General features: G+C 36.7%; 4 protein-coding genes across 5 annotated transcripts; 2 read left to right on the top strand and 2 right to left on the bottom strand.

Annotated features, from left to right (window-relative positions):
- The first annotated feature begins 642 nt into the window (after positions 1-642).
- LOC145238597 (peptidyl-tRNA hydrolase 2, mitochondrial-like) lies at positions 643-1,339 on the top strand. Its single transcript, XM_080101814.1, has one exon. The coding sequence runs from the start codon at positions 682-684 to the stop codon at positions 1,225-1,227; it is 546 nt and encodes a 181-aa protein (XP_079957940.1). The 5' UTR covers positions 643-681; the 3' UTR covers positions 1,228-1,339.
- Positions 1,340-1,395: 56 nt separating this feature from the next.
- LOC145238598 (peptidyl-tRNA hydrolase 2, mitochondrial-like) lies at positions 1,396-2,934 on the top strand. Its single transcript, XM_080101815.1, has one exon. The coding sequence runs from the start codon at positions 1,396-1,398 to the stop codon at positions 1,858-1,860; it is 465 nt and encodes a 154-aa protein (XP_079957941.1). The 3' UTR covers positions 1,861-2,934.
- Positions 1,890-6,881, bottom strand: LOC145238596 (large ribosomal subunit protein mL38-like). The gene is made up of 9 exons (XM_080101812.1): positions 6,610-6,881; positions 6,121-6,295; positions 5,923-6,014; positions 4,582-4,719; positions 4,060-4,268; positions 3,745-3,863; positions 3,523-3,681; positions 3,331-3,467; positions 1,890-2,090 (listed from the first exon to the last, which is right to left on the bottom strand). The coding sequence occupies exons 1-9, from the start codon at positions 6,746-6,748 to the stop codon at positions 1,942-1,944; spliced, it is 1,317 nt and encodes a 438-aa protein (XP_079957938.1). The 5' UTR covers positions 6,749-6,881; the 3' UTR covers positions 1,890-1,941.
- An 868-nt stretch (positions 6,882-7,749) lies between these two features.
- LOC145238949 (VWFA and cache domain-containing protein 1-like) lies at positions 7,750-23,245 on the bottom strand. Of its 2 annotated transcripts, none has more exons than XM_080102242.1 (27): positions 23,003-23,245; positions 22,703-22,765; positions 22,285-22,449; positions 21,887-22,095; positions 21,250-21,409; positions 19,227-19,356; positions 18,671-18,757; positions 18,474-18,617; positions 18,278-18,367; positions 17,771-17,902; positions 17,064-17,207; positions 16,510-16,715; positions 16,237-16,428; positions 15,790-15,976; positions 14,818-14,995; positions 14,183-14,303; positions 13,997-14,097; positions 13,738-13,850; positions 13,533-13,668; positions 13,000-13,117; positions 12,847-12,927; positions 12,674-12,784; positions 12,352-12,493; positions 11,758-11,928; positions 11,181-11,296; positions 10,890-11,040; positions 7,750-8,889 (listed from the first exon to the last, which is right to left on the bottom strand). In XM_080102242.1, the coding sequence occupies exons 1-27, from the start codon at positions 23,159-23,161 to the stop codon at positions 8,306-8,308; spliced, it is 4,191 nt and encodes a 1,396-aa protein (XP_079958368.1). In that variant the 5' UTR covers positions 23,162-23,245; the 3' UTR covers positions 7,750-8,305. The 2 variants fall into 2 exon arrangements, with proteins under 2 accessions (XP_079958368.1, XP_079958369.1); XM_080102243.1 differs by having other exon boundaries at positions 23,044-23,137.
- Positions 23,246-25,055: the final 1,810 nt, after the last annotated feature.

Below are 25,055 nucleotides of genomic sequence, written 5' to 3'. Positions count from 1 at the left end.
TGTTTGAAAAATCACCGAAAGGCCTAACTACGTTTAAATCCAATAGTTAAAAAATAAGATCTGGTCATAAGTTGGCCATCTAGCAAACCTGGTAAGCTATTGATAAATACAGCCAGGATCAGCAGTTCAGTTATGACGTCATAACCGAGTATAAATTTGATTGTTGTCTTTGTGTATGAAAAACGTTTATGATTTGCATGTGGGATGTGGCTGAGTTTAATTACTGATGTTTTTTACAGTAGGTTGGTTGAAAATGCATCTGTGAAACCAAAAAGTATTGCAAATTACAATGTTCAACCTAAAATATTTGTAGTATGGCCCATGGGTACAAGCGCTGCGGCCTGTCATTGGGCAGTTGTTACTAAAAACGTTTATCCTAACTTTTATTTTTGATCAATTTAAAAGCAAAAATGGTTTGAAACTGAACTGTAGATAACAAACTCACTTATCAGGAAAACTTACACCTTTTGTAATTTAACCCAAAATATTTGGTTTGTGTGGGGCAGCTTAAAACCATTCTATTTACATTCCCATAAGTTAGTTATGCTGCAATGTAAGAATGAAGTTAGTTATTTCAGCTGAAACTTTACCATCTCATTTTTGAAAAAATGGCAACCATATTATTGACATACTTTAGGGAGTATTTAATCACATATATCCCTGATTTTTAGACTGCCCATAATGATGGACCAAATCAAGTCTTTAGATGCAAAATATATTTGGGGGTTTTTAACCAGTGTCACATGTGGAATAGTAGTTGGTTGGATATTAAAGGGGATTGCCTCTAAAAAATCGTACTTGCCCACTTTGCAGCAGAAGTCTTCCAACACTAATTTGGAAGGAGACTTTGATGATGAAGACTTCAATGAAAAAAATCAATTTAAGATGGTAATTGCTGTAAGACAGGATCTCAAAATGGGCAAAGGAAAAGTAGCTGCCCAATGCTCTCATGCTGCTGTTGGTGCATACAAGAAATTGAATGCCAAAAATAAATCACTTTTAAAATGTTGGGAATATAATGGACAACCAAAAGTTGTGGTCAAGTGCCAGGATGAAAATCAGCTGTTGGAGTTGTTTCATCATGCCAGGGCCATTGGACTAATCGCAACAGTAATTGAAGATGCTGGAAGAACCCAGATCAGTCCTGGCTCCAAAACAGTTTTGGGTGTTGGACCTGGCCCAGAAGATGATGTTAATAAAGTCACAGGACATCTAAAACTGTTATAGGACAGTATTTTCACTATTTAAATAATCTCACTGATTTATTGAGCGTTGCAAACCAATTTACCAACCAGCTTGGACATTAAAAATGCACTATTAAACACCAATAGTACCATGTTGTTACATGATGTAAAGTAGTTCTAATAATGCCATTTATGTGTCTAGAGTTTAGTCATGCAGTTACCAGAAGTAGGTGGTTATTTATTGTGCACGATCACTGGTTTTGGTTTAGGATGTATATTGAGAAGACCTCAAAATTTAAGATATATAGGCCAACTTGCAACTAAAAATTGCAAAATGGTAATGGTTGTTCGAAATGATTTGTCAATGGGAACTGGAAAAATCGCTGCGCAATGTGCCCATGCCGCTGTCTCTGCAGTTACCCAAATACAAAAGACAGATAACAGTACACTTCAACTGTGGCTTTTGGCAGGACAACCCAAGATTGTTGTCCAATGCAATGATAAAAATGAACTGATGAATGTTGTGATAAAAGCCTCAGAAGCAGGAATTAATACTGTTTTTGTACGGGATGCTGGACGGACTCAAGTTGAAGCTGGGACTGAAACAGTCTGTGCTGTTGGTCCTGCTACCAGTTCAGAAGTTAACAAAATAACTGGAAGACTAAAGCTGTTGTGATGCACAGCAAAAGTAAAATGATACATACACAAAGTACAACACTTTATTGATAAACAACCGCATGGTAAAAAATTCTATTGTCTATGTGAGTGTTCCTCCACCTGGATATAAAGGTTCGCTTGGCATAAACTTTTTAAGCCAAGTCAGTGTTTTTCTGTGTGGGTATGGTTTTAACACTCCAAGTTTTTCATATTCTTGTGGAACAAATTCATAGACTGGCTCTGCCATATCTAAAAAAGTTGAATATTTAGGATGTTATGGCCTATTTTGAAATATATGTCTTATTATGGGTCCCCTTCCCTGAAGGGGACACATATTGATTTTACTCAAAATGTTTTTGTTTTTTTTCTTATTTTTTCTTCTACCCAAAGTTTGTCCGACTCGTTTTTCCATCAAATCCTTGATGGATTTGGCTGAAATTTACACAGATGGTAGATGTAGTTATGTAGATGTGCATCCCACTTTGTTTTTGTTGATAACCCCAGTATTTACCCCGCTCGCCCCCTAAAATGGGTATTTTTACCCCCAAGTTTGTCCGACTCGTTTTACCATCAAATGTTTGATGGATTTGGCTGAAATTTACACAGATGGTAGATATAGTTATGTAGATGTGCATCCCACTTTGGTTTGTTGATAACCCCGTTAGCCCCCTAAAATGGGTGAGTTTTTAAACAGTGTCAGAATTGGCTGAAATTTGGATTTCTTGTATAGTATGCCATTTATATGTGTCGATTGTTGCGTTCAACCCTGTAGTCCTAACATTTACCCCACAAGCCCCTAAAGTGTAAAACGTATTTGTATGTTACTGGTCACCACAAACGAAAGATTTCTTTGGAGCAATAGTGTTACATCGGCAACCAGTTGTATGTTGCTCATTGGTGGGTTGCTTGGTGGTCGTTTTTGCACCATGGCAGTTAGGGGCTTGTTAACAGCCCTATGACGTCAGAAACATTAACGGTTGTTGCTCAAAACACCTCTAGTGGTCGAAATTTTAAACATTGGCGGATTGGGCTGAAATTTTGCAGTACTATTCATTGAGTCATTGTGGTTTTTACATATTTTTTAGTTTGTGTGTCGAACCCAATTAGTTGCTCTACTAGCCCCCTAAAATGGGTCAGTTTTTTAAAACGTTAAATAGGTCATACTTCAAACAATATCTGGGGTGAATCTAATTTTATAGCTTGTATTCTACATAGTATTATTATTTAAGCCCAGTGCCGATCACTGTGTTTTACCTTACATCACCCGACTTTCTTATGGTTATCTCTTGAATTGCATTATTTTCAACTTTACATTTGTGGGGACCCATGAGTTTTTGCCTGCAGAAACGACTAAAGTTATAAAAGACGATGGCTAATATGGGACCCAATACAAAATAAGCATAGGAAATATATTTATGTTTCAAAATAGGTTATAGTGTATATGCAAGGGCAATATGTGCTAAGCCACCCTTCTAGTTTTAACACATACTTAATTTATTGTGAAAAGTTTCCAAAACGCTTTCATCCCACTTTGATTGAAAAAATCTAATTGAAGCCGGTGTTAATTGGGATTGAAGTTCATCAAAAAAGTCTTTCGTTTGAAACCAGCGGTCACGTAGTAGCAAGCTGAAAGTGAACAAAACACTTAAAATAGTGCACACACAGTTTTCAGTTAACTTACCAAGGGCTATCTTTTTGCCATTTGTCATAGTTTATTTTTTCTTTTTGCTTGTACAATACAAATATCATTCTGTGATAACCAGTTCCACGCATCGGTAAAGGTTGAAGGTAGTCCACAACTACATCGCCTGACGCCACCTCATTTCCTTTGATATTACCACTAAGGAATATTGTATGTAAAACTAAAGTCCTGTACCAATATTTTAGATTGCTGGGTACTTACATAAACCAGTGCACATATTCTGAAGTGGTAGATTCTAAATTGCCATCTGGGTTCACCAAAATCAATGTCCAAAGTGAATCAGGATTTGAGTCGAACATAATGTTAGGTGGAGAGGCTGCCTGTCACATAACAAACTTTTTTTAGTTAACTACAAACAGTTTACTTGCCCCACTTCATGACATTTTTAACTACAGGTTTCAACTTTTGTACTGTTTGCAGGGAAAAAAGCAACCCCAATCTACCCTATCTAAATAATCAATACATACAATTATTCTAAATTTCCAGCATTAAGTCATAGCAATAATCAACACTTACTGCAGAAGGTGAAAGACTATTCCCATAATAAACTGGACTGACATAATCTGTTGCTTCATATTCCACATCCATATGAACCACTGGATAAAATATTTTATCACAAAACAAGTCCCTGTAAATGTTGTAGTGTTTTGCTATGGTACAGATTTCTTTAATTCCTTGAGAATCCCGCTCCCATTCTTCCATAGCAGTATCAACACAAAACGTTTCTGCATAGATCCAATTAGATTAAGATACATATATTTATCTAAGGCATGTCACATTATTCTTACAAATTCATTAGCAAATATGTCCAGTTTAAACGTTTAGTCTTTTTGTTTTCAAATGCAACACAAAACTTAAATGTATTTTAAAAGTTATCTTCTGGGATAAACGATGAAGATTTAAGTACTCATATAAAACTTAATTTTTAAAACTAAACAGTAAACATGACTGTTACCACCGGATCAAACATTAAAAAGCAATGCTTAGGTACTCCCAATGCTGCAAATTGTAATACAGTACTGTAAAATGTAGACCTACTATGCCTTTTTTGTGCATCTTTTTGCTTTTGTAGATTATTTTTTAAATGTAATATCACTTTCCGACGCTCTTTTTTTTCCTTTAGTGTTAGCTTAGGAATGATAAGTTTAAATCCGACGTCTGTGTAGTTTGGTTCATCTACAACAAAATAGGACATTTGTCTTTTAGTTGAGTTTGTTTCGCTTTATGAAAGAAAACATGTTCGCAATAGCATTAAAACGTTTACCAAGTCAGAAATAGCTGCGAACTGTTGCAACATTATTGGGCACAATTGGTGGATCATAGCTAACCTGTGCAGCTACACAGGTATTTCAAGCAGGTTGATTTTCAAGCTGCTCTTAAGATTCTATTTGAATAAGGTATACATATGTATAAAACGGTGGATGACTTCAGACTTTTTAAAGTTTTCAGTCTGTTTTTTTAAAGACAGATGTCAAACCAGTCAATTTCTAACCAACATGAATTTACTTAAATTATGACAACACCAAAGTACCTATTAGAAATTTAAGTTAACCCACATAAGACTATGTGATTTTAAAACTAGAAAGGTGACTTTCTTGTATATTTCCCATTTTATACATTGTCTTCCTTTTATCGATTTACTATTCACACTATTTGATCCACTCGCATGATTGTTTTTGCAAACAAATGGATGCTCAAACACATGTTTATGCAATTAGTCATGGTAAAAAGATTTGCAAATTCTTTAATTTTAGTTTTTTTTAGAAGGAAAAATTAGTAGCAAGTATCAACCCAAACTTCAAAAGTATTGTTTATTTCATGTTTATTGTCACATATGATATATATATATTTACAAAAGTATATATTTGAACAAACATAAAAAAATACTCCCAAACTGAGAATTTAGTCTCTAGATTTGACCTTGATACAGCTGTACAATGCCAGTTTTGAAACAGTTGGATACGTTTCCTAGAAAACAGTTTATTGACCTTTTGACATGGTTTTCCATAGCACATGGGTATTTTTTAAAAAGCTACACTGTAAGAAAAAAACATTTGCAACTGTGCTCAGCGATACCTACAAGTTGACCGTCAGATTTTGGGGTTGAAGGGCTAAAAAATGGGTGCATCCAATTAAAAGTTACAAAATTGTTTAGTACATCTACATTGCACCAACTAAAAGTATGAAACTCCCAGATCATGTACTTTAGTCAATACAGCTGTTTCAAAAAAATATGTTTTGGTGGCCTGTGGGTGAACCACTGGGTCATTCAGGTTCGAACTTTGGAAGGATTAAATTTGGATCAATAACGCAAATTTATTCATGTAAATTTGAAAAAAAAAACAATATGGGAAGGGGACACAAAATAATTACACAAACCATTTTGTATTTTTTGCCATTTGTCTATCGTTTTCCAGTGTGTGTCACTTTCCCTCTGTTCCTTTCTTACAAGCTCAGCATGTTTTACATACCTAAAACAAACAGGATGTACATTAAAAGGCATTTTATCTATCTATATCTTTTTATAACCTTATTTGGACTTTGACTTACAATATGTTTACCAAAATCACATCTTACTTATCATAGCTGCCATACTGTGGAATGTTGGGTGTGTTAAAGTACTTTTCATTAGGTAAAGGAAGTTTTTTCTTTCCCAAAATATCATTTACTGAAGCTTTTTTAAAGACTCGTAACTTTGATGGTCGCTTGTGAAGCATGCTCCTTGTAACCTTTTCATTGAACTTTGCTTCATCTGTAAATGCAAAGGATAACAATGAAAAATCTTAACAGCAAAATTCAATCTTTCAAAGTTTGTATAAGTTTGGGCACAAGCCTCAACTTGGTTCAGATATTTACAGTAACTAATAACATGGTCAAAAATATCATAGCAATCAGAACAGCAATATTGGTGAAGTTTAAGTTAAAGAATGTGTCTACTGAGCTTGGCAGGCAATATTACACAAATTATTTGAAGTTAACACAAAAATATGCACTTGAAACTGAAAATGTAGCAGGTTAGCCGAAAAAGCAGACAATCATTGTTTGATATGTCAAAATACTAAATACCTGTCATGTTTTCCAAACATTCCTTTCTCACTAAAGTTTCTGGTGAAATACGATAACCACTGGCATAGTAACGGTAATGAAGTCGCCATATCTGTCCAAAACCTTCACTTAACAAACTAACATCTCGAGCAAACGACATTGTTGTTTCAAAAGATTCTGACTACATTACACGCTGCAGATTGCTATAAAGCTACTCACATAACAATTAACAACTAAAATCCGTCATTAAAAAAGTTTAGAAAGTAGAATGTAGAAACCCCTTGAACAAATCAAATCAAAATGTGCACTTTTTTCAAAAAGATAGAAAACATATTTGCTTAGTTCGATTTCTATGAGGGGAATTATAAACAACGCAATGGCATGGGCTTTGCATGGGCCACAAACGACGTGTTAAACCAGGGGTGCACAAATTAGAAATCTTCCACCAACGGCCGCCAGTTGTTAAATGTTTATAATTTATTATAAATTATAAATTACCATAATCAGCATTAATTTCACAAGACCCGTTTTCCATCGTGTCCCAATTCGCCTAGTTGGTATTTATCTGTTACTAATTTGTCTATTCTAGTAGGTATGCGTTTGTCTACTTGGTGTGAAACATACCTTTCAATCCTTTCAGACTAATGTAAAAAGCCAAGGCCGCCAGCACAATTATCCTAGCAGGCCTTATAGATTTGAGAGTTGCGCACCCCTGGGTAAAGGTCAACCCGTCGAAAGCATTTTTTAAAGTCGCCAAATCTATGATTAGCGAATGTTACCGACATTCATTGCGGAATGGAATCTTTGGATTTAGCTTAGTAGTGAGCCACAGTTGTATTTTTGCAGGTTCAAAAGCAAATGTCGAGTGACACGCATCAGTATGCAATAAAGTTGGCTGACGCTATCATACATAGCCTATATAACGGTGCTTGCAATAAATGCTTGTGTTGAATGCAGTGCTATCAGAAGAAAATGTTTGAATTTGAACTTTCCTTTTCTTTTTCGAGAGCTAATTAACGGTCATATGACGTCTACGCTTTACTGTGTTTTAGCTGTTTATCTTTATTTTTATAGAGTTTTCATGTTTTATCGTTCATTGTGTCTATCATCGTTCATTACCTACCAAAAAATATGTGTAGTGGGCACTATAACAGATGCGTCTTTTTTATTCTTCGAATAGACATTGACAAAAAAATTAACGCCAGAAAAATAAATTAACAACCACGGTGCATAGGCAACAAAGAGTGCTTAAAACCTTGACAAATAACAAAATAAAAACGTTAAAGCAAGTAGGCTACAAGCGCAAAAAAACAATAGTATGGTTTTTTATTATTTTTGTTGAGTTGTGGATTAAATAAAATATATGGCAAAGATAAATTAGATAAAAGGGTTTGGCAAAACTCACCAAGTGCTAACCGATTTCCAATTAGGCTATGTACAGTACATGGTAAAATACATTCGGCAAGCGCCGTTAAAAATGCCCAATTTATGACCTATATAAACATATAACCGGACCGGTTGCGTACTGATCTTTGTAATGCCCATTTGCAACTGTGTAAAATATGTTTAACTCGATATTACCTGTATCAAAAACAGCCTTTAGGGGGCCATGGTACTTCACCAAAACGAGTTCAAGTTTGAGGCAACATGTATAATTATTGAGTCTCAACGGGGCATTGATGAACAGTTACCCCAGTTTTAATAATTGGCGTGTTAGTCAAACATAAACTTGAAGTATTTTTTCCTGCTTCGGATCGGGATCTAATTGAGGTACGTTGTTTGCTTGTACCGCTGAGTTATTGTTTGAATTTCTCGAGTGGCCGTTTGTCTGTGCACCGTAGGTATTAAGTTCTAAGTTTCGTTTTGCTTGTTTCTTGGAAGATGTTCGCATGGTTGAGTAACGGAGCATATCTTCAGCTGATTTCCACCTCACTGGCGACTCTTCGGCCTTTAAACTGTCGATGTCAACTACTTTGTTTATTTGGCCAGACGAAACACTCCGACTTGCCAAGTAACCCGGATTTTCCCCTTCCCAGCTAGAATGTTTAACAGGAGGCTCAGTTTGCGTTCGTTTTCGCTTCGCCTTTTCGTGGTTGTGACGAATTTTTCGCAGGACAGGTGTACGGAGAAGATCAGGAGTTCGGTAGCCCCGTTTGCGGGAACGAGCTGCTGCGAACTCAGCAGAATGAACACTGAGACCCGAACTTGTTCTTGGACGACCATCGCCTTCCTCACCCGATATAGGCAACTCATCTTTGCCACTGCTTGAACTTGTAGTGCTTGTCTTTGGACCTCTGTTACCTGCAAGTGCAGAGCAATTTATTTGTTGAGAATTGGACATCTTAAGCTGGTGGTTCATTATCCCCAAATGTTTTGATTTAAACATATTCTTTTTTAACCTACGAACATGCACGTTTTGCAAGTACATATTTGTTTTTGTTTTTACTTTCATCTTCCCACCAATTGTGCCCTTACCTTTGTCGCGCTTTAAAACGTGCCAACGTTGCGCAGCTATTTCCGGCTTGCTCAATATTTTAGCGCAATTGTGCTGCTACGATTTGTATCATCAGCGAAATGAACTCAGCTCAACACTTTATTTAGAAATTGGTGGGCAACCCCAAGTTTGTTGGCTTGGATAATAAAATGTTTCAGGAATATGTCCACAACTTACTAAGTGATGTTATGATTAAAGTAGCAAACATGGATTGTAAATTAATTTTCCGATATTTCTTAATGTTTAAGTACTTTCAACTAGGGTTCGTTTAGGTACTTAAAATCAAACCATGTTTTGCTGCGCAATAAACATCGAGTCAATGGTTCTCACAAGACAAAATAAAATATACACGATAGTTTTACTTTTAGGTCGAGAGGCGTTAGTATAATTACTAAGCAAAAAGCCTTTTTTGCCCCCCACATTATGCAGTATATTAATAGATAACAGTACTGACTACACTCCTTTTCAACAAGTTCTTTATAAAGTATTTTAAATAACTAGAAGGGTGACTTAGCACATATTGCCCTTGCATATACACTATAACCTATTTTAAAACATTAATATATTTCCTATGCTTATTTTGTATTGGGTCCCATATTCGTCACCGTCTTTTATAACTTTAGTCGTTTCTGCAGGCAAAAACTCATGGGTCCCCACAAATGCAAAGTTGAAAATAATCCAATTCAAGTGATAACCATAAGAAAGTCGGGTGTTGTAAGGTAAAACACAGTGATCGGCACTGGGCTTAAATAATAATGCCATGTAGAATACAAACTATAAAATTAGATTCACCCCAGATATTGTTTGAAGTATGTCCTATTTAACGTTTTAAAAAACTGACCCATTTTAGGGGGCTAGTAGGGTTGGGTTCGACACACAAATTAAAAAATACATAAAAACCACAATGACTCAATCAATAGTACTGCAAAATTTCAGCCCAATCCGCCAATGTTTAAAATTTCGACCACTAGAGGTGTTTTGAGCAACAACCGTTAATGTTTCTGACGTCATAGGGCTGTTAACAAGCCCCTAACTGCCATGGCGCAAAAACGACCACCAAACAACCCACCAATGAGCAACATACAACTGGTTGCCCTTGTAACACGATTGCGCCAAAGAAATCTTTCGTTTGTGGTGCCCAGTAACATACAAATACGTTTTACACTTTAGGGGCTTGTGGGGTAAATGTTAGGACTACCGGGTTGAACACAACAATCGACACCTATAAACGGCATACTTTTCAAGAAATCCAAATTTCAGCCAATTCTGACACTGTTTAAAAACTCACCCATTTTGGGGGGCTAGCGGGGTAAATACTGGGGTTATCAACAAAACAAAGTGGGATGCACATCTACATAACTATGTCTACCATCTGTGTAAATTTCATCCAAATCCATCAAACATTTGATGGAAAAACGAGTCGGACAAACTTTGGGTAAAAAATACCCATTTTAGGGGGCTAGCGGGGTAAATACTGGGGTTATCAACAAAAACAAAGTGGGATGCACATCTACATAACTATATCTACCATCTGTGTAAATTTCAGCCAAATCCATCAAACATTTGACGGAAAAACGAGTCGGACAAACTTTGGGAAGAAAAAAAAGGAAGAAAACAAAAGAAAAACAAAGAAAAAAAAACAAAAACAATTCGAGTAAAATCAATATGTGTCCCCTTCAGGGAAGGGGACCCATAATTACCTTTAAAGACGCCGTTGCAGAAACAATTATGGATATTTTGCATTGTAAAAAAAAACTGTCACCCAAAAACTGATTTACTATATGTAAGTCAGCAAGAAAAAATCTACCTTGTGGTTTCGCATTTCTGTGTTTCCTTCCATCAAAATCATGCGAAGGTCGTCTTACATCTGTCGGTGCTCCGAATGTTTTGCCAGCCTTTACTAATTGAACTGGTTTGCGAATTATTTCTGACCCGTCCGTATCCAAAACCGACAAAATCTAGATTTATAGATTAAAGGTTGGTGTTTTCAAAATGAAATAAAAACAGATTTATGAGATTTAAACATCGAAAGCAACAAATTCTAAAACTTAAAGTAAAGTTATCTTCCCAATTTAAACAACACTTGGTATTGGTTTACCACTTGTGGTACGTTGGAATGCTTCCTTGTATCTCCGTTTCTTCCAGTATACGGTGACAAAGGTGGGGATCCATTTAGCTTGTCACTTTTAGGAGATATTGGCACCTCATCGTAATCTGCCAAAGTGCGGTATAGAAGTTTATAACATGTAAACTAGCTGGTTTACAAGTCGCAAAGAGTTAAGTATCAGCAAAAATCTGGTAATACTCAATAAATTTGGTTTTGAAATATGTAAATATGCGAAACATATCGGTACCTTCACAACTCTTAGCGAATTTTGTATTAGAATTTTTCGCAATTACGTTTTTAGATCGGTTAATACACTGTGATAGTGATATTCCCTAAAACGGACGCAATTACAAAAGGCATAACAGTATGCCAGAAACCGCTTAATTATACGTGTTTGCTTTGCCGAGCACCGAGCGTTTAATGTTATTAATCATTTCTTGATTGAGCAAGCCTTATCGAGCTTTAATAAGATAAGTCTTTCTGTAACAGTCACCACAGTGTGTTAAAAAAAATTAACAAAAGATCGTGGTGTATTGTGACAAATGTGCGTCTCAAAGTCCACACACACCTCGTTCTAGCATTTTCATCTTTTCCAACTTTCTCCGTTTTTTGACTTTCTTTTGCCAACAGATTGCAACGCCCATCACAAAGATAAGAAGTAAAGAACCACAAACACACACAGCAATAATGCTGGACGATGAAACTCCAGCTGATGCAGCCTGACATACGTCACTGCTTTCTACACACAAAATAAGTTGTTTTGTATCCAGGTAACCAAGACAAATTTAAAGTGAGCAAAAAATCAGAGCCAGTATTTGTGTGCGAAATATGACTACTTTTCGACAAGTGCTATTGTCATCGTCAGGTCATCAGAATTAAAAGCAACAGAAGGCATGCAACTAGATGAAGTCATCTTAAGGCATGCACAAATTGAAAGTGGGTTTACCAGTATGCCGAATTTTTTATAAAATTTGAAAAGCATGCAGTGCATATACGAAGTGTTTACCGCAGTGCTCTGCAACTGTTATGCCACACACATAACAAATTTTAAAGCGCTTCACAAAAACGTTACTATTGCTTTTATTACACTAAAGCGTCGAATTTCGCAGAGTAAATATAAACTACTAATGTTTGGATTACTACATAAAATCGTAAAACCCACCATATCCAGGAAGTCTATTGTCTTTGACACCGTTGTAACATTGCTCTGATTCTTCGCAATATGGCTCCTCTAGTGGCTTTCCGGATTGAGTTTGGTGACACCAAGCGCATCCAACAACACCAGAACAACTTGTACTGTTAAACTAAATCAAAAACATTAATAAAGACAAGATTAGCATTGCCGTTTTTGATCACTCTATATAGTACTATAGTACCACGGAAACGTCAACTGATGTGACTGTTCGAGTAACTTGGACCAAACATTACATGTTTTGTTGAGATTTTAGATGCAAACAATGCGGTTTAAAAAACTTTTCACTTACGGATTCCTGGCATTGAGGTTTGTTGCACTGTGGTAAATATTCTGGAATGCATTCCTTAAAACTCATAAGTTCTGGTCTTGGGGGAAAACATGTTGGGACATTTTCCTCTATCTGCAAGTTTTAGTGGTTAGCAAAAGAAATTTGCTGTTTCACAACTACTATAAAAACTTTACAATCATTTCATCTGCACAGGCATCCAACTCTATGGGTTCGCTGCACGGACAATTCCAGGTCGCATTTTTGCACTGATATTTCTAAAAAAACAAACAGCAGTTGGGTCGACGTATTTAAGTTAAACCAATCAGTTATTTTTATATGTCACTTACCGAGTCGTGTGCTGGACAATCGAAATCGGAGCACCATGGGAAAATACGTCTGGCAAGGAAGAATATGTTTGTGTTAGGGACTGGCTCCATGAAGTATTGTGAACATCTGGGAGAGTTTCTGCGAGCAAAAATACATTTCTTCTATATTACGAATTACCACACGCCCTGGTTATTTGGTACTTTCGTAATCAATCTGGTACCGCTTCTCAGTCTTTTTTTGTAGCAACCCGAGAGTTAAGCTTAATTTCTTAGCGAAGGTGTGGTGACCCATATTTTTCCAACAGCTTTTTTTAAACACGGAGTATTTCAATTGTACTAAGGAATTTGTCCAGTGGCACCTTCGTCAAGGGAGTATGCATCAATGACGTCCGTAGGTCTATTTAGTTATCAACAACTTTGTCTATCAAAAGCCTTTAGCTACCGTCATCATCGACGCAACCAATAACGCAGTTTGAGGTTGCAATTCAGGGGTTGAGAAGCACTGCTGTGTGTTTATACACGGTATGGTATTGCTTACACAATAAAAGTCTTACACAAAGTAACTTTCGTTGATTTGTGTTTTTGAATCCAGCTTATACCAATTTCGGTAAACTCCCTGGTCAAGATCAAGACATTTCATCCTTTTGACAAATTTTTGTTCATTCAACATTGACATGAGAGTGCGGTCGCCTAAGTACAAATTGTCATAGTAACGAAATACATTGCCAAAAAGCAAACGAAATGTTTTGTTTAACCTACTAGAAATGTGTTTCACTTTAAGTCTATTTTGTTCGTTGTTGTCCAAATAATCCATGTGAAGAATAATGTTGCCTCGATCATCCACCAAAAGGCAATTCCATCCATTTGTCGAGCTTTGTATGTTTTACCAGTTAATTAGGGTAACACAAAAAACCCAAAAATTTAAATCTATTACAGTGGCAATTTGTACCAATTTACATGTTAAAAATTTTGCGGTCAATCTTACAGAAGTTTGCACTGTTTAATTGAGTGAATGTACCTATCCAAACTATGTTTGCAGTTCGGGTAATGATCCAATAAAACAGAGTAAAGAAAGTTCAACGAGAAATCAACTCCCATCACGCCAATCACCTTCCTTTCCTAAAAATAGTCCGAGTTGATTATTACAAAAACAAACTATATTGCTTAAGCCTATGATCTTTGCATTTTTGTACACTTTAAGTACCTTGGTTGAAACTGGGGTCAATATGGCATGGCTTATACTGATAACATTTCCAACACCTGCGGCATCTTTGTATGGAGCAGAGAAGATTGCTTGATTAGGATTCACAACAGCTAACTCGTACCTTTACATAAAAAAATCGTTAACTAGTTTAGGCCAATTTAGATATTGTGGGATATCAGGAGTATATTTTTGGTATAATAGTCAAAACAAGCTTAGCCAAATTTTAAAAGAAACAAATGTACTTTATAACTTTGATAAAAACGCGCCATTATCAACCCTTCATGTTATTGCCACACGTCGTTTTGGTAGACTAGCAACGGTTAACGACAAGCAGCTATTCTAGACTGGCAAACATTTTTGACGCAATTGTGCGGCTACGATTTCACCTTTCCAAATATATTCAGCTTAACTTATTTTGATGAGAAACTTTGATCCTAACCCCGACAGACCTAACAAAAGCATTCATTCATACACATTTCCACAAAAACAAACAAATCGGGCATATCTCCAAAACATATGGCATGTGAACTTTAAAAACCCAACAATGTGACACTCGAATTAAATTCGTTGGATAAAAAACAAACAATATCAACCAAGTCTATAGGTTGTACAAAAACGTCTAATGGTGTACGCACCAAACTCTTTTTGTGACGTCAAAATCCATGGGCAGTCTTGTCCCCGGCCACAATCTATCGACACCTGTCGCTGTTCCGATGAAGCGACGTGCAACGTGATCGTCCGTCTGGTTTACCCAAATCTTATCAACCATCGATGACCAGAGAACGTCAGCAATGACGTCGTCAGCAAATAAGTCTACATTAGAATATAAATTTGCTCAAACTTTACAATTTCTCAGTTAGCAACTGTTTCAGAAACCCCGTAATTTCGTTGAAATTATTGGACGGTTCGGAGTCTACTGGATCAGTCATTTTAACCTCAATTTCTTAAATCAAAATAGTTTGATGTAATTTTTCGACAAAATACGGAAGAATTATTAGCGCAAACGTAAAATGTATTCCACTGAAAGTTCACATTCTAGAATTAAACGATATCAAACAGCAAAATCGCAACTAATACACTTTATAAAATGATGTCATTTTTAGTAGTTTTAGCACGGAATCACTTTAAACAAAGTTGAAAAGTAATCTAAGCAAAAACACAATCTCTTTAGTTGTGTCTTAGAACCAATGATAACATTTTAGGAGGATAGTGCGGAAATTGCAAAAAAGCTCTACAGACAAACAAAAAATATACTAAAATCAAAATGTGCCCCAGTTAGAAAGCATAATTACTATTCTTTGACATTGTTGGGCGTCCTTCAACAGGACGGGCAGAGGGCAAATTACCTGGACACCCAGTAACAGAGGATGGACGCTCATTAAAAAATAATGCCTTCAGGCTTTTGACTCTCATTTCTAGGATGTGTGAAGATTATAAGAAACAAACATGGATATTCAAAGATCCATTTCGCCTCACACAACACTGATATTATTTGTTTGGACGATGTAAAATAAACAGGTTAAAAAATACGAAAACTATTAACCGCTTGTGGGGTGAGGTTGTGGGGGACAGTTCAATAGCACAGTTATTGAGATTGCTGTAAATACCTGCTGTTCTAGAATGAGCTTGTAGTGCAACGTTGATATCGTCAATTGAACGGGAAGCGAACAAATCATCATACAACCTGTAATATCTTGCTACAGATGCCTCAGTCTCTGTGGTTGACTCGTAAACTAACGGGGAACGAAAACTTCGAGGGGCGAAAAGAACTGTAGATTGGGATGTTGTAGATTTCTGTGACAAACAACAACTTAATAGATCGTGATAGGCTTTTCAAGTATCTAGAAAATTATTGTTCGTTTTTACAGAGTTGCTAACAGGCCGCTGGTCATCTCATGTGTAAATAGCCTGGGCGTTGGACTATTTTGCTAATGCTTTCAGAAGCCCTACCTCTTCCACGCAACATATATCATATTAAAATCAACAACGCAACTTAATAAAAATTATAACAAGTTTTTAAATAGATGTAAAAACTATCTACTGTTCTGACTTACATGGTAAAAATGTCTGCAGATATCTGCACTTGTATCCAAGCTCAGTCTGTGATAACGGAAACTTGAATCGGGTGGAATTATTGGCAAAACATCTTGTGGCATGATGCCAACTTCGTATTTGTCATTTTCAAGGACAAAACAAACTGAAAAATTAGCGCCCTCTACTGGCCGCCAGTAATACGTGACAGTTACCTAAAACAAGATAATATTTGCAACAAGCAATCGTCAACCAGGATGTTTTGCTTAACAGTGAAACGAAGATAGACTGTTCACCTGCGTTGTCTGCACAGCAGTTCCTACAGGTAAAACCTTTTGAACAAACAGAGTTTTATTTCCACTTTCCCCGGCTTGCATAGACGCGATTACATCTACAACCCCTTGGTGGCGCTCGAGTTCCAAAATTTCAATAAACTTTGGTTGATCGGTGTCGTTTGCGGGACGGGGCATTAGCGGGTGAGTGATAACTCGACCATTTCCATCTAAACCATTAAAATGTTTTCTAGCTTTTTTGGTACAGTTGTGCTCGCACGAAAAATCACTTTGTACAACATGGCGGACTCAGTATGAGCATAAGTCAGTTATGCAGGCGTTGCCCGCCAACCGAGGACGAAAGCGAAACACACATAATACAGACGATTTTAGTTGCGAATAATCATACCAAACTGAATCGTTAGTTACAGTAAAATCGACTTCGCCTTTATTAATGACATTCTCAATTCTCTTGTTCAGGGTCCACAATTTCGTTTCATTAGATATCGCTGCATGCTTTCGTAAAAATTGACTGTACATTTATATTAGGAATTATTGAAAGGTGTAATTAAACTTACCAATCACAAAAATATACGAGTCACCGCCGCTGTCGAAGTACATCGCATCAGTAAATACCTCCTGCAGTGTGATATCGACTGCCGCTACCCCAAATAAACTTCGATCAGATTTGAACACCGGCAAACCGACAGTAAAAATGAGACCTTGAAATGAAAAGAAATCATATAAACCAGCGGTTCTCAAACTGGGGTCCACGGTCCCTTAGGGGTCCGCCACGCGATTTCAGGGGGACCACGAGGAGCTTAAAGTATTTCTACAATCTTATGTAATATGAGATCTTGCGAGGGTATAAGCAAAAATTAGAGACAAGCGAGTTTTCTACGACAAAAAGTGGTTCTTTACTTCATTTTGAAGTAACAAACAGAGGCAATTGTTCGCGCACTATATTTATATTGTTTTAGTCTTGTTTGTGACGTCATAAATTGCCTTTGAAACATTCCCACGCAAAGTAATTTTACGAAATTGAACCAAATTCATTCTGTATGTTGTTGTGGGAATGCTTTCGGAAGGAATAAATTAACTTTTAGTTTGGTAACTGGACAGTTTTATTTTGCCCAGGTATTCTAAATTTTATGAATATATTTAGCTTCGACCGTGAGTGCTCGAAAAAATTGCAAAGGGACCGTTATGACAAAAAATCCAAAAAGTTTGAGAACCGCTGATATAAACCAATTATTAACTCACGAAGCATACCAATACGCTTTACCTAGACCGCCTGTGTCAACATAAGGAACTGAAAACGTGGTCTGGTTTCGATCGTTCTCTCCTGTATAGGTGCGGTAAAATGACGTCAGTTTGTTCCGCAACATTTTTGGGTCAGTGATGTAGAACGAAAGGCCTATCATACAATTTTACTTCGTCATGACAGTAGTATGAACTTCTTAACATTTTTCACATGTTTGCTCTAAACTAAAGCTCTATTTACTACTTACTTATAGTGGTAAAATTTACACATATGCCTGCAGGCTTGAAAAGTTTACTTCACTTGAAAAACTAAATACAAAAGTACGAGTATTTTTATTAAATCGATTTTGTACCGATTAATTTTCAGTAAAAAAATTTCCCTCAAATTATTTGGTCCTAGATATAAAAAACTAAAATTGTTAAGCAATTTTAAATAATACACTGTGAAGATGGGTTTGTTGACGCAGGGTTCGCGTTTCATTTCAAAACAAAATTATTTCTAAATAGGTTTCATGCACAAGGTGCTTACCTTCCCGTGGTGAATTTGTGGTGTTGTTCGGGTTTTCAGCTTTAAAACCGAATCGCTGCGATGCGATTTTGTCAAGTACAGTCATGTTTACTGCAAATAGATAAGCTCTGTTATTACCATCATTTAGCGACAATGTTGTACAAGAACAAAAATGTTAAAATATTTCCAAGTGCAAAAATGACATCGTGTCTAATACCGTCTCTCCCAAGGCCGTATGTGTATATAACTGCGGAATTGTTGATTTTTCTATTGCCCTCCTCTATGGTTCTGTACACTTCGTCCAACCTGCCATATGATTCCTTCGGTTCTCCGTCGGTAATAAAAAGAATCACCACGTCACCTGTCGCAGACATGTTTTAGCTTACGAGGTTAACCATCAGTTTATGTGGCTACCGTTGCGTGTGTTGTTGACATTCTGTAGTGCGTTGGAGTGCAGCAGCTCAAATGCGTTTTTGAAAGCAACTGTGAACGACGACTCCCCTAAACAAATATAATGTTTAAGTTTACTAAAGTTGGGGCCAAGAAACGTATGCTGTAAGTTTGCATTTATTTCAAAAACCTTGTCACAAACTGTTATGGTTAGACAGTGTACAAACATTGATAAGAAATCTCAAATTTTACAATTACTTTCTATAAAACTGTTTTGACAAAAACGGGATAAGATACTAATGGTCGACGACCCAGCTCCATCAGCTTATATTCTCCAACCTGTCTGTTTAAACATTATCTTAAGTGTGCCTTTCACGGTGTTGCGAGGTTACCAAAAAATATCGATATCATACTTAAGAACTCCCACCATTGTACCGATGGTTAAAGAATTAAAAGTGTCTGTTTTTTTTAACACAGAGGCTCCATGGTCACAAATGAATGCGGTTTAGTCCACAATTCCAGTAGCTACATTCTAATCTAAATGATGAATGCGTGCTCAAAGTGTTTTTAAATCATTTACCTTGAGGTTGAAGAGTTTGTAAAAATGTTTCCTTGAGCAACCTGATGTTGTTGCTGGTGGCCAAGGCTAGGTCGTTTTGAAAACACCCATCCGGTCGGTTTGCCACGTTGTTAAACGTCACCATTCCAACCTATATCAACACAGCTAAGCTAAATAATGTAAAAAAGACACTTGCCTACTTAACTCTTTAGGACTTTCAATCAAAAAGTCAGACAACATTTTTTTACGCAGTTCATCACTGAAAATGAATCGGTTTGATATGGTGTATCAAAACGCATCGCTTATTTACAAATTGATTAAAGTGTGCAACCATACAAGGTGAACATAGTACATTACCAAATTTTCAATCAAAAACTAAGTTACGTCGGACAATCAATCATGTATACCTCACGCATTTGTATTACTTTTTTGATGGGTCGAATTGGGAAAAAAAGGAATTGTGTGTAAAAGGAATTAAAACTTCGTGGGATAATATATTGTTTCCTCATATCTGTGTGACGTCACAATACCCCAAACCTGTTCGACAAACACTTGTAGTTTGTCGTATCTGTGCATACGCATAAGCTATTAAAAAACACAGAAACACAAACTATGTTCGCAAACTGTTTTTAGCGCCCTGCTATGTGACAAGCACGTTGGGAGGTTTATATCTACCACTTCACTGTGGCTATTGTGGATCAGACCATATTATTATATCAGAGCAAATATTCGCGTTTTCATAAAAGGCCCAAAATCTGAACGTTACGGGAAGAAGGCATTATTCAAGCACGATTTTGACACTACAAGAAAGGTCTAGTAAGTCAAAACAAACAAAAGTGTTAGAAAAATGTCACGTTGGTCGTTAAACTTTTCCCGCATCGTTTATTTTTATATTCCACACCTAATCACGCCAACAACTTGGTTTGGCGAAAACCGGTAAAGTGTTTTACCACAAAACATCTGCACCTTGACTTTTGGTGCAAGGTATGGTGGGAGAAAGTAGGTGTTTATTTTGATTTCTGATGCGAATCGCCTGTCATGTTGGGAGGTGACAAGGGAATGACGCAAAACTCAACAACAAATAAATAAGCGAGCAAGAATGTGGTGCAAAGTGGCTGAAGAGAAATCTGAAAAACATTTCTTTTTCGTTGTTCACATAACTTTGCATTAACCTTGATAAAATAAAAACCCTGCCTTACGAATCCTAATATAGCGCATCTTGTTATCGTGGAAATGTTTTGTTTAAATATTTGCAGCAGTCACGTCACAGCACAATTGGTAAAAACTAGTGATGCACCGAACCCGCCTAAAAAGGTTCGGGCCGAATAATTTCGGCCGAATCAGGCCGAACCTAAAATCCCTGTTTCTTGGGATGTTTTCAACTGAACCTTCTGTTGTTGATGCGAATGACTTCATTTTTGACAAACTAGAATCATTTCGCAATGCGTAAGCTTTGCTAAACAACTAATATTTTGCAGACAACGTGGCTGGTAATTCATAGATACAACAAGTAGTTAATTTATGATGTTTCGTATGGGCGTAGATGAAATTTAAGGCCTTAATTCAATGCAATAAAAAAGTTCGGTTTCGGCCGAATTTTCAAAAAAGTTCGGGCCGAAACCGAAACATTGAAAACGGCGGATTCGGCCGAAATGTTTCGGCCAACCGAAACTTCGGTGCATCACTAGTAAAAACTGTGAACAAGAGACGGACTTGTACCCCTATACTAAAAACAAAATTGCCAGCGATGTTGACTAAAATGTATGGTAAAAAATTTTTTAGGCAAAATGTTTGCATCATATAGGCTATGAATTTTACATTATACTATGACTGCTGCAAATATTTAAATAAAAACATTCTTCTGAATAAATACAAACGAATTATTTATCAAAGCATCCCTGATTTTCCTCGATAGGTTATGGGGGTTCGAACCCAAGAGCAAACATGGACTTGGAGGGCCTTATTTACGTTTGTACAACGTTTCGATAGGCCTGGCGAAGCATAATTCGTCCAAATAGCATTAAACAGTATTACAAAAACTTACCCGGTCTTTGGGTGTTAAAGTATCAAGAGTTGAAATAATAGCCGATCTCGAAATATCGATCAAGCGATGACTGTGCAAAGTTGCTGACATGGATCGTGAGTTATCGAGCAGGATCAGAACGCGTTTCGCATACGGACGAGCAGTTTCAATGTACCACGGCCTGCAAAAGTTATGGAAAAAGGATATATTTGCCATTATTTTTAACTTAAATTTTTAAACAACGACGACTGGTGTTTGTTTAGGCGCTTTTGATAAGCAGAGAAAATACAGGGCAACGTAAATGCGGTAATAATGAGCACAAAAAATAAACACTGACGGTTTCTCCTAAAAAGTACCGGACATAGCTAGACGTTGATCAGAATATTTCAAGAAAAAAATCTGCTTTGTTTTAAAATCGTGCAAAAATGAAGAATCTAATGAATTAAATCACACTGATTATGAAAATACATTAGTTGCCAGAACGATGTTTACTTCCTACATTCTTTGTTCAACTTTTGTGAGATGTTTTAGCCAAAAGCGTTTGAAACAGCGCTGCCTATATACACAATGAGAAAGCACTTTTACTGCCAAAACCGTGCCAGAAAAAATGTGCGTAACCAAACACGCCACAGTCGAGCACTGTTTCGTTTTTACCCACCTAAATCTTGGATCGGTCCTTCCGCATTGTTCCACTTTTAAAGCAGGATAAAGAGAAAGAATTCCTTCCTCTGTGCCGATGTACTGCCACTTGATGTCAGGCACGAGCTCTCGGTTTCGCTTCATTACATCAAGGACGGATGGCGCAGAAGATTGAAAAAACTCATGGGCGGTTGGAGCTATTACTTCGCATAGTTTATTTGGATCAATCTAAAATGTTTGTGAGGATGATGTTGCGTACCGATAAATCGTAAATTTTCAGTTTAGTTTTTGATGTATTTCCAAGATATCTGAACATGAATTTTAAATCATAGAATTTCTTATCCACCCATAATTCAAATATAGAATAAAACCTTTAAAACAGTATCTGCATTCGCGAGAGTTAAATTAAAAACGTACATTTGTTTTGTAATTTTCGTTCTGTTGCAGCAACGATTCTTCGTATATACAGCACGCGGGCCAATAGTAGCTTGCCACGTCATTGATCGTGGCTTCCAAACTTCTCTTTAGTTGGCGAACCGCATTAACTCGGGATTTGATAGCAGCTGAAATCTTTTCTGTTAACTGAGTGCAAAGTGGACATAGTAACTGCGATTTAGGTTTCTTTTTTTGCATGGCGAGATTCACATGGTTCCGGAAATAACCATCTATCTTAACGAATAAGTGTAACTTAAGTTATTGTTTTACTTCCATCTATTTCGTTTTGGTGTAGAACTATGATCTTGAGTAAATCATCAAAGTGGGAAAACATACAAGAAAGTGAGGTACAATAAAAAACAAATGTGTTTTCATATTGGTAACAGTTTAGATGACTTACGTTGGCAACGAACGCGTTTCCATCAACCTGAAACCTCTTGAATGAAAGTGTGTTTACTGCTGCCTGCAACATAAACCATATTACTGTCGTTAAACAGTGGATTAGATACGGAAAAACGAGTTATGTTTCGTAGAAAGAACAAAACATGACATGAAATGTAGTTTATTGAATACAATTGTGGGGGCTCTTGACGAACAACTTCAATAAACTGTGAACATTTTTACATTTCTCATACCAGACAAAAACACACACACACACACAGGAAAACTATTTTTAAGTGAGTACGAAAGTAGCATAAACCTGAACGCTTGAAACTCCAAGGGTCGTGTTCATCAATTTACCCAAGTACGAAGCAATAACAGTGACGTCAGCATCGATGTCTTGTGTCCACACAGGTGACAATGTCAACAGCAGAAGGATGAATGTGAACCCAGTCCCCAGCACAAGTCTTGCCATCATCGGCTTAATTACCGACTTTTTTACATTTTTACATAATAAATCACGTATATCATGTTTTCCTTATGATTTCAGCACACATATCAATATTTCTAACAACAAGAGTAACTGGGTAAACATTGTTATGCTCAAGTTGTTTTAAACATTCGCATTGCATTCCTTCTTCCAACTTTGTGGTATTTGTGTCAGTTGCAATCTATTCTTAAAAAATATCATAAATGATTACACCTAACAAAATTTAAATTTCATTTCACAAACAACTTTAAAATGGACATTCTCCCAGCGAATTATAATGTCAATACCCTCAAAAACTTTACCACCACCTGAGTTCAACGCAAATATGTTCATCGAATTTTTAGACGTATAGAATATTTTTAAGATGGGTAATTTGCATGATATATAGAGCTAAGAATATATACGCAACGTTTCAGAAACCCATCAATAATTTACGGACATCACAAACTGTACCGAACACATGGGCGAAAAACCACACAAACTATCTGTTCGAAATGTAAAACTTTTTAAGTAAAACCATCTTTGGATTAGCGCAGTGGTTCTTAACCTTTTTGGTGTGGTTTCCCACTAACGTCAATCACCAACTTCGAATTTCCCCCTCGAAGTTATTTGTACAATGATGTTTTGTGCCCTACGTTAACAAAAAAATATTCTTTAAATGAAATAATTTTGTGGAGCGATTTGGTCTGGACCCTAAAGGTATACTGCAATCTCATTTAGTTTAAATAGTGCTTCTGTGAGAGATTAAACTTTTTGGAATACTGAAAAGTCTGCTCTGCTTGCATTATTCATTTATTGCATCACAATCAACAAAGGAAAGGCTTTATTCGCGCACAATAGCAAAGTCATTGATGGTTTTAGTGTTGTCTGTGATGTAACAAACGGCCTTTGAATTTGTATGTGTCTTGTAAACCTTAGTAAAATTAATCTTACATGTTGTTGCAGAAAATTTTTAGTAAAGTAACTTTCAATGGTTAATTCAAAGCCGGATTCGACCCTCGAGCGCGAGTTTGCTCTTTTCAAGCTTACATAATTTCCCACTAGTGGGAAATTTCCCACCGCTTAAGAACCACTGGATTAGCGGATGCGTAAATATGCTAATAGCAATGGCAGCGCTGCCTTGCAGAAAATTTGTAACAATCATTATTATATCAAAGTACCCTTTCTAGTCAACGACACATCAGTTTGACTTGTAAATTGATATTCTAGCGACTACAAAAGTTCTGAAACTAAACCATTTTCTCTTTGTACGGAGAGAAAATAAGGGATGACTTAAACACAATTTGAGTTGCGTAATGGGTTGAAGGATGCACGAACCGTAAACACCTTTACCTATAAATACGCCAAACGAAATCAGCCCTGCGGTTATGACTGCTTTACATCTTGAACATTTCTGCTTCACGCCAGTAAAATGTACGTCAAGTGCGTGTAAAGCCTGATTCGAGGAACCAACCTAAGTATTTTATGCCCTCTACATTTTAATGTGTTGTAATGTCAGAGAAAGTTTTTTTTTTATGACCACGTACTGTTTGGGGAAAAAGGGCCCTAAAGTTGAACGTCAAAATTACTTTCCACGTGATCTGTGACGGAATTGGTAGATACAAATCAGCTATAAATGCATATGTATCTGTTTATCTACAGCGTTTAAATATCGCTGAGGCAAAAGAGCATTGAAAACAAAACAACTCATCACTTCGCGTTTCTTAACGTTCATGATCAAAAGTTGTTTGACTGCGAATGTATTTAGTCTTTGAGCTGCACCCAGGTATATTCTACCACGGCCGTCACCCAAACATTGGCGATCTGTAACGTTTTAATTCACACCTGAGTTCAAGCTCAGCTTGTTTTACAGTACTACAAACGTCTTGTAATCCAAATTCGG

This window comes from Phallusia mammillata, chromosome 7 (genome assembly GCF_965637545.1).
Source record: "Phallusia mammillata chromosome 7, kaPhaMamm4.hap1.1, whole genome shotgun sequence".
Taxonomy (NCBI): domain Eukaryota; kingdom Metazoa; phylum Chordata; class Ascidiacea; order Phlebobranchia; family Ascidiidae; genus Phallusia; species Phallusia mammillata.
The sequence above is the reverse complement of the archived record's forward strand: the minus strand, read 5'-3'. Positions and strand labels throughout refer to the sequence as shown.